The sequence below is a fragment of the Miniopterus schreibersii genome (genome assembly GCF_964146895.1).
Source record: "Miniopterus schreibersii genome assembly, chromosome: 20".
Classification (NCBI taxonomy): Eukaryota; Metazoa; Chordata; class Mammalia; order Chiroptera; family Miniopteridae; genus Miniopterus; species Miniopterus schreibersii.
In genome coordinates, this window is record NC_138122.1 from 15,752,388 (window position 1) to 15,763,642 (window position 11,255).

General features: G+C 49.1%; 1 protein-coding gene across 1 annotated transcript in view; it reads right to left on the reverse strand.

The window, feature by feature from the left end:
- Window positions 1–10,566, reverse strand: part of OSBP2 (oxysterol binding protein 2) — a gene marked incomplete at its 5' end in the record, with an annotated part of 92,049 nt that extends 81,483 nt beyond the window's left edge. Inside the window, one exon of the mRNA XM_081122544.1 lies at window positions 9,923–10,566. Coding sequence (XP_080978670.1) covers window positions 9,923–10,566 — 644 coding nt within the window. The remainder of the gene's footprint in view (window positions 1–9,922) is intronic.
- Between the last annotated feature and the right edge of the window lie 689 nt (window positions 10,567–11,255).

Genomic DNA, 11,255 nt, shown 5'->3' on the forward strand with positions numbered 1-11,255 from the left:
GTGAGAAGCCAAGACAGCAATTACCCTTGGGGGAACAGTAACTAGAAGGGGTTCCTGGGGGGCTAGTCATGTCTTATTTCTTCAGTGGAGGTGGTGGTTATTTGGTGTTTTCATTTTGTGAACGCTCCCTGAGCTGTGCCCTTACTTGCGTACTTTTCCCTGTGAATATTGTAGTTCATTAAAAGTTATATCTAAAAGAACTGGGATGGGGAGAAATCTTCCCTGGAAGTGGTGGCAGCAGCAATGGCTGGTTCCCAGGGGCAGCAGAGGTGGTGGTGCCTGGGGGGCAGTGTCTTCTCCAGAATGGTTCTGTAACCTGACGTTAGTCACGGATCTGGTTCCCCAGCCTGCCTTGTTCTCACCTCTCCTGAAAGGTCCATCCTCTTGCCTTCTCAGGGATCCTGTGAGCTCCTAACAAGCATGTGTGTTTTTTTTTGTTTAAAACATCCAGAGCTGGTTTTCTGTGGTTCTCGACTAAGAGCCTACCGGTACACACAGGCAGTGGCTACAGAAGGAAGGGATGTCGGAAGGCGGGGGGGCACTGAAGGAGATCTTACAAGAGACACAGGCAGGAGAAGCAGCAGTTTTCAGTTCTTCTGCCTCTCAGGCCATAGGGATGCTGCTAGGATCCTTCACCCAGAAGGATCCTTACTTAGACCCACTAAGTAAGGAAGCTCAGTTTATTCATTCTAACTGCTATATCCTGGCAGCTTACCTTAGAAGTGTCTCACAGGGATTAACCATTTAAGATATGATAAGAAAGGTAGGAAGGTCACATCCCTGTTCCAGAGGCTGAGGCTAGGAGATGTAGGCAGCTCACTGGAGGTCCCAAAGGGGACCAGGCTACTAGAGCCAGAACCACCCACCCACCCTCAGCCTTGCCTCTTACCCACCAGGCTGCATGGATTTGTCCCCCAGGTTTTATCTGTACTCTCAAAAGTCCTCAAAGTTGGTTGGATGGCAGCATTCAGAAAACGCTCAACATCCAAGGTGGCCTGTCAAACAGAAGCATGCGCTCTCCGCAGTGTTTGCTCCCAGAGAGGAGGCTGTCGCTATGAGACCTGACACCGTTTTATTTTGCTTCTGCCCTCATTCTTTGCCACTTAAAGTTTCCCTTGAGAAATGTTAAATAAATGTCACTATAAACTCTACAGGAAGGATTTTTCTAATGTAACTTTAAAAATAAAAATATAAAAAGAGGCTTGGGAGCCATTCGGGCACTGAAATTCATGTTACTACATTTTTTACACAGATGGAGAACGATACAGTAACTTATAAAGCACAGCACACCTAGCAATACAACTTACATCTAGGTCATACTTCACTTTGTATAAGAGTCTGTCACAAACAGACTCTTTTGGTCCTCACAAGGGCCCATGAAGTGAGCAAACAGACATTGGTTTATTTAGCAAATATTTATCGAACATATCCTATATGTCAGGCACCTGTAGGAGGGAGGGAGGGGAAGAGACCAAGAGAAGGTAAATCATGTGTCCCGGTCCACAAAACTGGTAAACAACAAAGCCGGAGCTGAAAATGGGTTTCTTTGCCACCAGCACAGGGCTCCTTCCATGGAGAATACTGGCGTATCCAACTAGAAAATATGTTTTGCTTTACTTGGTAATTATATTTGCTGCTTGCAAGCTAGAACACATGTTCCCTGCCCAGCTCAGAACTGACAAATGGTGAAAGCTCAGAGGCGATGGACCGGCTGAGTGAACCAATGCATGGGTGCTACACAGCAGTGGAACAAACCCAAGGATGTGACCCAGCCCTCCCCCAGTATGCTGATTTCACATACTGAAGGAGGGATAACAGGGTAACGACACCTCTCCCCACCAACATTCCTCATTGAAAATTCATCAGATCCTTTTCGTGGCTCCATCAAAATATCAGAATACCATGCACCATCCAGTGACATTAATGGTTGTTCCTAAGATTAAGTGGAAAGCTTGTCAGAGAGAGAGAGAGGGAACCAACAGTATGTGCCCCCTTTTAATATATACCTATGACCCATTTTGCCAATAAAATTAATTTTTACTCTATCAAATCTCTCTCTCTGGGTCAGTTCTGGTCCGTGCACATCCACCTTACTCTCCTGAGATGCTCACTCTGAGGAAAGCCAGCCACTAGAGCTCTCTGAAGCCACCATGCAAGAAGGAAGCCCATGTGCACAGCCCATGTGCACAGAGCACAGGGAGAAGCCCTGAGACTCTATGGAGAAAGAGAGATGTTCAGTCAGCCTCCAGATGGTCCAGCCTCCGCCATTCCACTACCAGCCACCAATCTGACTGTAACCCCATGAGAGGGCCAGAGCCAGAACTGTCGAGTCAACCCCTTTCTAAATTTCCAACCAACAGAACCTATGAGCGATAATAAAATCGTTTTTAAGCCTCAAAAGTTACAGAGGCTGTAACTGATAGAGGCTGTAATAGATAACTGATAAACCTAGTGTACATGGGCAGCCGACCTTGCCAGCTCTTTGAGTGTCTGACAAGCATCTGATCACAAAGGAACAAAACTAGCTTCTTGGGAAGCCTCCAGAGCCAGCAGTCCTACTGCATGGTCACTTGCAGAGCCAATCCTGAAGAGAGGTGAGCCAGGCAAGGGAGTGTCCTGTATAAAGGTAACAGGTGGGGAAGCAACAGTGAGGAAAGGCTCCCCAACCATCCCAGCTAACAAGAGTGCATGCCCAAATGACATAACACACAAGAGTGTCAGAGGAAGGATGGTTCCACCAGCCCGGCTCAGTGCAGGGGAATCTAGGCAGGTCCATGCTGAGATGACCTGGAATTAAGACTGCCCTGCTGGATGTCTGCCGCAATGAGAAGGGGTCCTCCTGGGTGAGGGGACAGCAGATGCAGAGATCTAGAGGAAAGAATGAAAGGCATGTGGTTTGCAGAGGAGGAATACGCTGAGCTGGGAGGAAGAAGGACAGAGGCCAGGGGAAGGGGAGAGACAGGGCAGATGAGAGGAGGGGCCTGACCAGAAAGGGCAGAGAGCGGTGAGCCCAGGGAAGCCACACACCACATTTTAGGAAGACAACACCTGCTGCTGCTTCAAAGGACAACACTATCTAGCAGTTCCCTATGCAAGCTCAGTAACACCATCTGCCCTCTTCTTGGTTTAGGCAATGGCCCAGCAACGCAGATTAAATGGTGTGAGTCAAGACTGTTAAATCAGCATTAAATGCACAGGGCTGTGGCTGAGCATGTGATGAGGTGTCAAGAGGAGTGAAGCTAAGTGATCAGAACTCTGAAACCTCTTAAAAATGGAAACAGACTCAGGAAAAAGCCGCACTTAAAAGAAAAAAGCATATAGCACCCAGCATGACCTCAAAACTCAGTGACAGTTTGCCTCGCGTGTAGGATTAAAGCCACATCTCTGCGTGGCGACACCTGGTATATGATTCACCACACATCAAGCTGCCAATTTCAATTCTGTTCAGTGTTTCCTACCATCTCCTCCTCCCCACATGTCAGTCTCTGTAGTTGTCCAGGAAACAGTCCCATTTCCTCCATTTCCCCTTGAAATAAGTAGATATTGATCTTGGTTTAAGGAACCTCACACCCTTTTCACAGGTCTTTCTTTCTTTATTGATATAGTTTGCCAACTACATCCCCGAAGACTCCAGGAGGCTTGAACACCCAGATCCCTGGGAGCTCCCCCACAGCACTTCGCCCGAACCTGCTGGCCTCTTACTGAGTGGCCAGGATGGATGCCTCCTCCCCCAAGCAGTGGTATGCATGTCTGTCTCCCATACTGTTTTGTACACTGTTGGTCCTCAATAAATGATCCAACCAAAGCTGGTATATTCTCACAATGTTCCAGACTGCTCATCATGTCCCAATCTTGGATTAACAGACCCTCCCTAAAGAAGGTGCCAGGGTCAGTATAGGCTGGAGAACTCACACCAGACATTCCACCAAAGTCACAAGAGTACTTGCAGATGAAAGAGGTCCATGTGGCAAGGGTACCCCAGTCATATGCAAAAGCCGAGCTACTGAAAGCTTTGGGGAAGGTAGAGATCAGAAAAGTATCTCAGAAGTAATAAAGGGCCAACTACATGGTCCACAGAGAAGGCCCTCAGCACACGGAGCAGCCGACCCTGTGGTGTGTTAGACACCCTGCAAGACTGGCATGTGCTTCGTCTGATAGGAAACTAGGAAGCCACTCTGCCACTCAAAGCCAGGTGTAAACACTCACTCTCCTTGAACCACAGTGAAGGTCAGCCGGTATCCCTGACCGACATCACTGAAATCTGCAAGGAGGAACATCAGACCTGTGCAGAAAAGAACTCACCCAGCAGGCTTGAGACTGCTCATCCTTTGAAAGGCCTGTGTCCAAGCTTGGCCCTTGGCTGGAGTCTGGGGGTCTGAATTTGGGGAGCACACCCCTTCCCTAAATGGGAAGGGTGGCTGACAGCACCTAAACTGCTAGTACAAACAATGTGGTCTATGCTGAACACCTGCTTTCCTTCTGGAAGTCTGAACTTTGGCAAAGTGCCAGAGGGTGCCCACGTGACCGGCCCCCAGTGAAAACCTGGGCACTGAGTCTAACGATCATTTCACCTGTGTTATCACAACTTGTTGCTGGAGGAATTAGTGTCTCCTGTGTGACTACATTGGCAAAGGACCCTTGGAAGCCAGCACCTGGTTTCCCCAGACTTCACCCCAGGCTCCCTTCCCTTTGCTAATTGTGCTTTGCTGTCATAAAGCACAGCTGTGAGCACAGCTTGATGGGTGAGTCCTGGAGTCCTGGTGGTCACTGAACCTGGGGTTAGTCTGCGAGACCTTGACAGAGGACCCCAGCAAGGAGTCTCCACGATGTGTGGTGGGTGGACACCTTGGCTGAATCAGAAGGCTGTTTGAGTCCCAGTGTTGCCCATGAGCTCCCACTTCTTCCTCCATTTAACAGAAAAATAAGGAAGAGCCTTCACTCCTCACCAAAACTGCAAACTAGAAATCACTCTGACACCTGCAGAGAACCCCACAGATGTGAGGGCCTATTAGCCGATTGGATCTAACATAGGGTGGAGGCCTCACCTCTGACCCATGGCTTTCCTCCCACAGGGTCTTTAATACTTAACATGTGCAAGGAAACCATCAGGCACACGTGAAACCACTTTAAAGAGCTAGGTATATACAGACCACATGCACAGACTCTTGCAACCCTATTAAATACAAATGAGAACCACAGATATAGGTTACTGCTTCACAGAGTAAGCTATTTCAACACATTCAAATCTGTCAACATGAAATACCCAGATAATCTGCATTGCATAACTCTTTTCCAGCACTCCTGGCTTAAGCCAGCAATCTCCAACTTATTTCAGCAAACAAGTTTTGGTAATTGAAAACAAATTAAGAAAAATCAAAGTTGCACTAACATACTTGGCTTTCTGAAATCCCACAGACTCACAGGCAACTCTTTCATTCACTCACTCATCCATTCAGACTAACCAAGCTACCGAGCGCTAATCAGTGGCAAAGCACCATGCTAGGCTCTATGCAGAACACAAAGATACCACCAAACTTGGCCATGGTGTCCCACTGGCACAAAGCTGTCTAAAGAGATGCCTACATATACTTCCTGTAAACTCCCAGTGGTTCTTGGATCAGTCAAGGGCCACTACGGGTATTTCAAATGGGAGAAATCCAAGCTGAGGAGCTAACACAGAGCATGGAACTACTGAAAGAGAATTCAGGGCCATCGGTGGGGAGCAGGCACAATAGAGAGGATGCACTGTCCAGAGCAGAAGCTGGAAGCTGGGACACCAGTTAAGCAGAAGGCGGACCTGAACCACAGATGCGGCACTAGGAGCGGAGAGGAGAGACCAAGGAAAGAGACGGGCAGGGTGTGGCAATTCCATCTGAAGTGGGATGAGGGAGGGAGGAGGCAGCAAGCATGACTCAGAGGTTTTCAGCTATTCATGGAAAGAGAGAAGTTAGGAGGAGCAGGTTTTATGGGGAAAATTACAGTTTGTGTCACTAGACCTTGCTAAGAACATTGTTGTGCGTTGTGCTTCTCCAAAACATGCTGCTAGTCCACTCATGACCTCTTTGCAACACCCTTGTGCTATATGCTAAGAAAATATACTTCAAACAAATGTTTACATATTTTCAACCTGTGCATTCCTTTTCAGCCTCCTAATAGTCTCACAGTATAAAACACTGAATGATATTTCAAATTAAAGCTGAATCCAATATAATAAGGGCACCTTCTAGGGTGGAGACCCCATCGGCCTAGCCTGCAGACTTGCACTCCCAGTTTCAAGTTTTCAGGGACACTTTGCAACTGGATAGTCTTTTTTATCTCCATCCTTCAAGGGTTACCTAAACCAGGGGTGGGGAACCTTTTTTCTGCTAAGGGCCATTTGGGTACTTAGAACATCATTTGTGGGCCATACAAAATTATCAACTTAAAAATTAGCTATGCAAAAAGCTCTCAGATTTATTGAATTTCGAGTCCCACTGGCAGTTGCCTTGGCAGGACCAGACCAAAGGATTTTGCAGGCAGTATAGGGTGCGCAGGCCCGAAGTTCCCCACCGCTGACCTAAACTAACATTGAAAACACTATCTTTTGGTGCACAGTCTCCATGAGAGTTTGCCTTTGAGAGCCAGTCTCACTAGAAGAATGAGTACATTATCCATCCTAGAGGCAAAGATATCTTGTTGTGTCATCTTCTGTTACCTGGCCAACACTCCAGAAAGGATCCAGTTAGAGCACTGGCCTGCAAACCGAAGGGTTATGGGTTCGATTCCTAGTCAAGGGCACGTACCTGGGTTGCAGGTTTGGTCCCTAGCCCTAGTCAGGGGTGTGTGTGGGAGGCAACCAATCAATGTCTCTCTCTCTCACATCATGCTTCTCTCTCTCTATCCCTCCCTCCCTTTCACTCTCTCTAAAAAAAAAAAAAAAAAGATCAGTGGAAAAAATATCCTCAGGTGAGGATTAACAAAAAAAACAACAACAGGGGTCCAGTTCACCAAATGTCCAGTGGTTTTCCAGACTTCCAAAATTTACTTTCGTTTGCCTGCAGCCTTCTTTCTTACAGACCCAGACAAATTACTTTCAGGCCTATCTTGCTAAATGGCTTTTATCTATAGATCAATCTCAACAATCAATTAATTAAAACAAATGTTTCTGTTTGAAATTATTTCCTGGTAAACAAATGTCATTTATAATGTCACCAAATAGACAACTGGTATACAATAAAACAAAATTTTGCTTAACTGAATCCATTTTGTCATTAATATGGATAAAGCTTATGTCTGGCACACTCTCTCCAAAATGACTTGCTGAAGGGAATACTTTTGAAAATTCCACACCATTTATGATCCGCCCCTCCCCCCAATTTCATGTAACTACATGTTCCCTCTAAGATAAGAACTGGGGATGATTTTTTTTTTTTTAATGACAACTAACAACCAAAAAAAAGAAAAAGAAAGCTGAGCCCCAAACCATATTCCCCTTGTTGGTACCCAAATAGACAGGTGATTAAGAATGCCAAGCAATGGAATGAGCAGCTCGTCTCTTGTATTTATGTTCCTACCACACTGTTGAGAAGTAAAAGCCTGCTAACAATTACCCATTCTTCCCAGAAATTCTTTCTATATGTGGCAATATTTACAAAAAGCATGTTTTATTCCTGATAATATAAATATTACTAAAGACCAGCTTCTCCCTTAGAATAAGCTTAAGTGATCAAATGAGTTTCTCAAGCAACATCCAGGGCAGAAGTACCACAGGAAGCCACACTTAATGAGGAAAGTCTAATCCAAACCCCTAATGATTTTCTGTTAAGATAAAAATAATGCAAATTGAAATGCAGGTCAAGACTGTGAGATGCCACAGTATACCCATTTGATTGGCAAAGTCAATGCTGACAATATCAAGTTTTGCAAAGGATATAGATCCACAAAATCCCTTATTAACTGCAGGTGGGAGTATAAATTGGTACAAGTATTTTGGAAAAGTTTGGCATTATGAAAGGCGAACATTCACATTGTCTACATCCCAGCAAATTCACCCAAGAGAGTGTCCAAGAAATTTCGTAGTCACCCATCAAGAAGAAAACTTAAAAGTGGTACACTCACATTCTGGACTGTTTAAAGTTGTCAAAATAAGTCCCCAAACATCTTATGCTGTAAAATACCCTTTCCAAAAATAAAATGCCCTAGCTGGTTTGGATCAGTGGTTATAGCATCGACTGGTGGACTGAAGGGTCCCAGGTTCAATTCCGGCCAAGGGCACGTAGTACCTAGGTTACAGGCTCGTCCCCGGCCCTCTCTCTCTTCCTTCCACTCTCTCTGAAAAGCAATGAAAAAAATATCCTCGAGTGAGGATTTAAAAAAAAGTTAAAGATGGTTGAAATATTTTTTTTTTAATTGCATGTAGATGTAAATAAAAAGGAAAGAAAGGGGATGGTGACTAGGACTTGGGATGGTGGTTATTCTGCAGGGAGGCCGGTTGGTGGATGCAATGGGGGCAGGAGCACAAGAAATATGTACCCACATTTTCTCCAAACAGCGGGCTTCACCTAGTTTTTAAAAAAAATTAGAGAGTGATCTTTCCAAAAGGGGAAAGGATCTCTCTTTGCTCAGCTGCCTAACTCCAAGAACACTATGTTCTGATTGATGTGTATTAGTACAGCCGACTGCCTGAGGGGCACCAATACGCCACATGAGAAGGGAATATTAGAAACACATGTCAGCTTTCTCCTCTGCCAGGAATTAAAGACAATGATTTCCATTTTGGAGTGGGAACCATCACTTAAGTTCAGTGGAGTTCCCAAATTCTCAGGGCATCATAGACTCAACCATCCTCTAGAAGCTGTGTTCCAAGAAGGCTAGGCAAGACCATATAAGCCCTATGGTGGGTGACCTGAAGGAACACTGCCTGGCTGAGTAAAGTGAGCAAACAGCAAGGCAGGGCCCTCCTGTGTGCAATGAAAATAGAGCAGTGCTTCTCAGACTATGGTCAGGAGCAACATCACCTGGAACTTGTCAGAAATTCCAAAACTCAGGCCCCTCCTAGATCCACTGCATTGGAAACGTGGGGGGGGAGGGGGGGGATGAAGCACCTTGTGTTTCAACAAGCTCTTCAGGGAAATCTGATGCTCACTCAGGTTTAAGAACCAGTGGTATGTAGAGTAATCTGAGATCTCAAAGTTTAAACCAACCATCTCCAGGAAACATGTCGAGATAATAACCAATAAGAAAGGAAAGAAAGCCTTCATTCAGTATCTTTTTCTTTTCAACCATTTCAGTGTTAGCTATCCCACTACCGACCAATTTTGAATCCCATGCTGCTTCTGGAATAATAAAGGCCAAAGCAGGATGCTTCCTGAGTCTCCACAGAATGCCAAGACGGGCTCCTGAAGGGCAGGGGCTGTGTCTCATACATCTGGGAGTCTGCTATATCCAGCCCAAGGCCTGGGAACTAGCAGGCATCAGGAAAGGTGGGAAATAGAGTGACCAACTGAGGAGGGAACCATGAATGGGTCCCAAGGACCAAACAAGATTACTGTCCCCCTCAATCCCTAATATAATAATCTTAGCTCCTGAACCAGGAAGCTCCTTAATCAAGGACTTTGGGTGGCCGACTCTGGCTAACTGCCCCATGTCCCACAACTACCAAGACCAGAAGGACCCTGAGGCCCCAGTTCACTCCCTCACTTCACCTCTCTGCTCACACCCTAAACCCACTTGGCTTGCCAGAGGTCATGTCCACTGGGGGCTCCCCTGCCAGCAGTCAGGGCCCACAGCCCTGGGAGGTTGGCTGAAAGCATTCTGCAGAGTGCATGTTCCCAAATATCCCTAGGCTAGTAGTGGTGTCCTCCAACCCCGGATGCCCTCTGTCACCATCACTGCAGCATCACCACCCTCCAAACTCAGATGGCCCACGGTGGCACTTCCATACCTGTAGTAAGACAGCAGGCCGTTGCTGAGCACGAACCAGCGGCGCTGGTAGCCCTTCAGGTAGTTGGTCCACTTGAGGAGCCAGCCCTTGAAGCTGTCCAGAGGCAGCAAGGCCACCGGGGCGCTGGAGGTAGTGCCAGTCCCTGACATTGGAACCCCCATCCTCACCTGTCCTGGTCGCAGAAGAGGTGGGGTCTTGGACACTGGCTGCAGCCCTGACTCGGGTCTGGTAAAGGGCATGTTCCCCGCTACTGGCCCCAGCGCCGGCGGCTCAGTCGAGGCCTTGGCGAAGTGCCCTTCCCCTACATTTGAGCCAGTCCCTTGCCGGGGTCCTGCCTCCGTCCCCAACCCCGGCAGCAGTTCCGATTCCTGTTTGTGCCCCGGCCTCGGCGAGGACGTCTTCTGGGACTCAGGCTGCGATCTCGGCCCCGGCTCCGCCACCTGTTCTGACACCGGCTTCCACTCGGGCTGGGGCACTGGCGGCGGCGGCGGCTTCGGCTCCGCTCTGGAGCCGGGGGTGGAAGCGCTCATGCTCGGCGCCGCCGTGTGGCACGACAGGCAGGGAACGACCGTGAACAGCGACGAGAGCCCGCGGGAGCGGCCGCCGCAGCCCCCGCCTCGGCACAGAGCGACCGCTTTCCCCATAGAGCCAGCGGACCGGAGCGCGGCCGGGCCGAGCCTGGGGGAGGGGGCAGCGGGAGGCGGGGGCGGGGCCGGGGGCTTCGCGAGCGCGCGCGCGAGGCGGCGGCGTGCGCGGGTCCCTCGGCGGTGCCCGCAGCCCCGTGCCGCCGGCGCCCGCTGGCTGCTGTCCTGCTCGCGCTCGGCCGGAGGGACTCGACTCCGGTGTCTCTCTAGCGTCACCAGCACCCGGCTCAGGGTCTGGCACTTGGAAGGCGCGCTGGAAACACCTGTGGGGCCAGAGCTTGGAGGGCGGGCGACGGGAAGGGACGGCTTCAGGCCACCGTCCCTGCCTGCGCCCCAACCCGTGCCAGGCTCCGGGGTAACAACGATGAATGCGGAGCCCGCCGGCTCCCGGCGCAGCCTCTGCCCGCGCGGGTCCCAGCGCCTGCCGTCCGCCCGGGAGGGGCTCACTCCGGAAACCCGGGAAAGCCGGGATGAGGTGGGCGGGGAGCAGGTGCTGCGCTCGGAGACCAATAAATGCGCCCTTTGCACGGGGGCCTGGCGGATGACGCTAAAAGCGGAGGAGGACGCCCCCCGCCCCCCGCGGCAGCCATCACCTGCCTGCGGGTCCTTTCCTCGGCGACCAGACTCTGTGGCCCAAAGCCACCGCCTCGCTCACTTCCTGGGCCAGCTGGTCTCTGGTTCGTGCCAGG